We start from the raw sequence: 3,452 nt of genomic DNA on the forward strand, positions 1-3,452 counted from the left end.
ATCTATCTATCTATCTATCTATCTATCTATCTATCTATCTATCTATCTATCTATCCATTCATTCATTTGTTGAGACAGAATCTCACTATGTAGCCCTGATTATCCTGGAATTTGCTATGTAGACCAAACTGGCCCCGAGTTCCCAGAGATCTCTGTGCCTCCGCCTCCAGATCCTGGGATTAAAGTGTGAACCATCACACCTGGCAGGCATCACATGTGTCCAGTGTTGTAACCTGTTTTCCATACGGGTGTCCTGCACTCACCGACTTTCTGCGTTAAGTGTGGATGGCTGCAGGGCTGGGTAAGGTGCCACCCTCATTTCGGAAGAGGCGGAGCCATGATAAGGACCTCTGGAGTCCTTGCCCTTCACCCTGTATGACTTTCAGGAGTCAGCCCTCTCCTTCCACCTTGGAGTCCAGGGATTGAATTTGAGTCATCAGGCTTGAACGGAACTTGCTTTTGCAAACAGCTGTCCCTCTGCCCTCCCGTCTCTGTCTCTGGCCTCATGTTTCCTCTCTCTGTCCACCTTCCCCAGAGTGCTGGAGAAAAGGGAGCAAAAGGAGAGCCTGCGACAATAGAGCAGGTGAGAGGATGGGGGCTGTGAGGAGGTTGAGGGGCCTCATGGGAGCAGGGGTCACACTTGTGTGTCTCTCCAGGGACAGCAGTTCGAGGGGCCTGCAGGAGCTCCGGGACCCCGAGTGAGTACTGGTTCTAGCCCCACACTCCAGCTTCCTTCTCCCCGCCCCTTTCTTCTAGAGCCCGTGCACAGAACAGCTGCGCTACTCCATGCTCACGTAGCTGCGTTCGCTTCCTTCCTTTCCTTTGATATAGCTCAGGCTGGTCTCCAACTCACTGTGTAGTCTCGGCTGGAATCCATCTCTTGATCCTTGCACCTCAGCCTCCCGAGTGCTGGGATTACAGGAGTGCACCATGGTGCCTGACCCTCTTGTAGCTGGGGAGATTAGGATTATAGTGTTGCCTGGAGGTCATTGCATATTCAATACTCAAAAGATGTATTTAAAAAAAAAACAAGGTCTAGAGTGCAAAGCTGAGAGGCCAGTAGACCATGAAGGGAACAGAACTGGCTAGGCGATAGAGTCTGCTTGAAGTCAAGGTCATGGTGTGTGTGTGTGTGTGTGTGTGTGTGTGTGTGTGTGTGTGTGTCAGAAGCCAGCTGGGCTCAAGTTCTGCATCGCCTGTGACTTCTCTTTTCTCTGCCTCCACAGGGAATATCTGGTCCCTCAGGCCCTCCTGGGCCTCCGGGCTTCCCTGGGGACCGTGGTCTGCCGGTAAGAGATTCTCCGCTGGGGTGTGCGGTGGAGCGCAGGGGTGGGATTTCAGCTTGGGAGAGGGGAGCTTTGAGTGTGGGTGTGGTGGCAGAATTAGGAACACCATCCCAGAAACGACATTGATCCCTCACTGCTGAAGCTGCCCCATCCGTGAACAGTCTCTCTGACCCCTCATCCCATTTTTCTCCTCATGCCTGTTTTTGTGTGTCTTTAATTTTTGTATGACATCTTATATCTACTTTGTGTGTGTGTGTGCACACACACATGGAGGATAGTGGCATGTACCCTGGCACCTGTGTGGAGGTCAGAGGGCACTTTGCAGGAGTTCCTTCTCTTCTTCTGCCATGTGGATCCTGGCGCTCAAACTCAGGTCGTCAGGCTTGGCAGCGTGTGCCCTTACCTGCTGAGCCATCTTTCTGGAAAGCCCCCCTTTAAAATATTTACCTTATTTATGTCGTGTGTACATGTGTGCGAGTGAGTGTCTGTGCATGTGTGTTTATACTGTGCACATACAGAGACCCCCAGAGGGCTTTGGCTCCCCAGAAGCTGGGGTTGCCTTCCTCTGTGGGATGCCTGCCTTATCACATGCGTTCTGGGCTGTAAACTCCAGTCCTCATGATTGAGCATCCGGGCTCTTAACTGCTGAGCCATCTCTCCAGCCCTCTGTGAGTCCATATCTCTCTCATTCTCCTTCCTTCGCCATCCATTTCTGTGATTCGATTCTTCCCTCCATCTTTTTCTTTTTTTCCTGCTTCTCTACTTTAGTGTCTCTCTTGTCACCTTTAACTCTCTCTATCTCCATCTCATTCCTCTCTCCTCTCTTCCTCCTCGGGCTCCTTCCCAATCTTTTCCTTTCTGTTCCCCCTCTCTCTCCTCTTCTCTTCCGTCTCCTGTTCCCACCTCTGTTTCTTGTCTCCTCCATCTGTCCCTTTGTCTTGCTGTCTCTCTCAGGGTCCTGCTGGCCTCCCAGGGATCCCAGGCATTGATGGAGTCCGGGGCCTGCCTGGCACGGTGATTCTGATGCCGGTAAGGAGGGAGTGTCCCATCCCTGGGGAGAGGAGCTCTGACTCTAGGGGCTGCCTTCCTGTGCACCTCTCCTCATCGCTAGTTGCTCCTTAGTTCCATTTTGCCAGCGGCTCGATGAAAGGACCCCCAGTCTCCTTCCAGCAGGCCCAGGCTCAGGCGGTGCTGCAGCAGGCTCAGGTGAGTGGGACAAGGGAGTGTGTTTATGTGAGGTATGGCAGACATAACGGTTTCCTCGGGACAGGCTGGGAAACAGAGGACTTCTCTCTCCTGGTGATGCTTGCCACCAATTTCTGTTGTTATAGTAAAATCCTGAGTCAGGAGGCTGGGAAGACCCAGAGCAGCATGCTGCCACCTGGTTGGGTGTGACTGTGACTGGTGGAGGCAGTCCAAGGCAAGATAGTAAATGCACTAGGACAAGCCATTACTCTTACAAAGATACCGATTGGCATACGGGGACCGATCCTTCTGATTTTAGCTAACCCCAACCATCTTCCGAAACGTTCCCTTCAAAGTGTTATCAACACAGGAATTAGGGAACCAATTTGCAACCTGTGGAGAAGGCACACGTTGCCTCTGTGCTCTTATGGGGAACTCTCGCTTCTGTCTCTCCAGCTCTCCATGAAAGGGCCCCCTGGTCCAGTGGGGCTCACTGGGCGCCCAGGCCCTGTGGTGAGTAAGGGGTGTGCGGTGGGGAGAGGGATACATCCATGCCAAACGGCCGCGCTGCTCAAGCCGTGTTCCTCCATCTCTCCTCCTCCAAGGGCCTTCCTGGATATCCAGGTCTGAAAGGTGAACTGGGAGAAGTAGGGCCACAGGTGAGTTTGGAGGGATACAGGGGAATGGATTAGATGTGAAAAGATACAGGAGAAAATGCTGGTTGGGGAAAATAACAGGAGAAATAAAATATACCTTTTAAATTTCTGCTCCTCCCAGGGTGTGATTTAAAATAGGCCCCGAGGGAGCTGGAGAGCTGTCTCAGCAGTTTGGAGAGCTGGCTGCCCTTCCAGGGGACCTGGGTTCAAATCCCAGCACCCACATGGCAGCTCACAACTGTCTGTAACTCCAGTTCCATAGGTACCCCCACACAGGCATACATGTTCACAAAATACCAATGCACATGAAATGAAAATAAGTAAA

The 3,452-nt window shown here is 52.2% G+C and overlaps 1 protein-coding gene across 1 annotated transcript in view; it reads left to right on the plus strand.

Moving 5' to 3' along the window:
• The window catches only part of Col5a3 (collagen type V alpha 3 chain), a 14,794-nt gene extending 11,631 nt beyond the window's left edge, over positions 1 to 3,163 (plus strand). Inside the window, exons 9-15 of the mRNA XM_055601260.1 lie at positions 536 to 583; positions 657 to 698; positions 1,227 to 1,289; positions 2,241 to 2,315; positions 2,409 to 2,492; positions 2,928 to 2,984; positions 3,077 to 3,163. Coding sequence (XP_055457235.1) covers positions 536 to 583; positions 657 to 698; positions 1,227 to 1,289; positions 2,241 to 2,315; positions 2,409 to 2,492; positions 2,928 to 2,984; positions 3,077 to 3,163 — 456 coding nt within the window. The remainder of the gene's footprint in view (positions 1 to 535; positions 584 to 656; positions 699 to 1,226; positions 1,290 to 2,240; positions 2,316 to 2,408; positions 2,493 to 2,927; positions 2,985 to 3,076) is intronic.
• Positions 3,164 to 3,452: the final 289 nt, after the last annotated feature.

The sequence above is a fragment of the Psammomys obesus genome, unplaced genomic scaffold, assembly GCF_907164565.1.
Source record: "Psammomys obesus unplaced genomic scaffold, mPsaObe1.curated_primary_1811, whole genome shotgun sequence".
In the NCBI taxonomy this organism is placed as follows: Eukaryota; Metazoa; Chordata; class Mammalia; order Rodentia; family Muridae; genus Psammomys; species Psammomys obesus.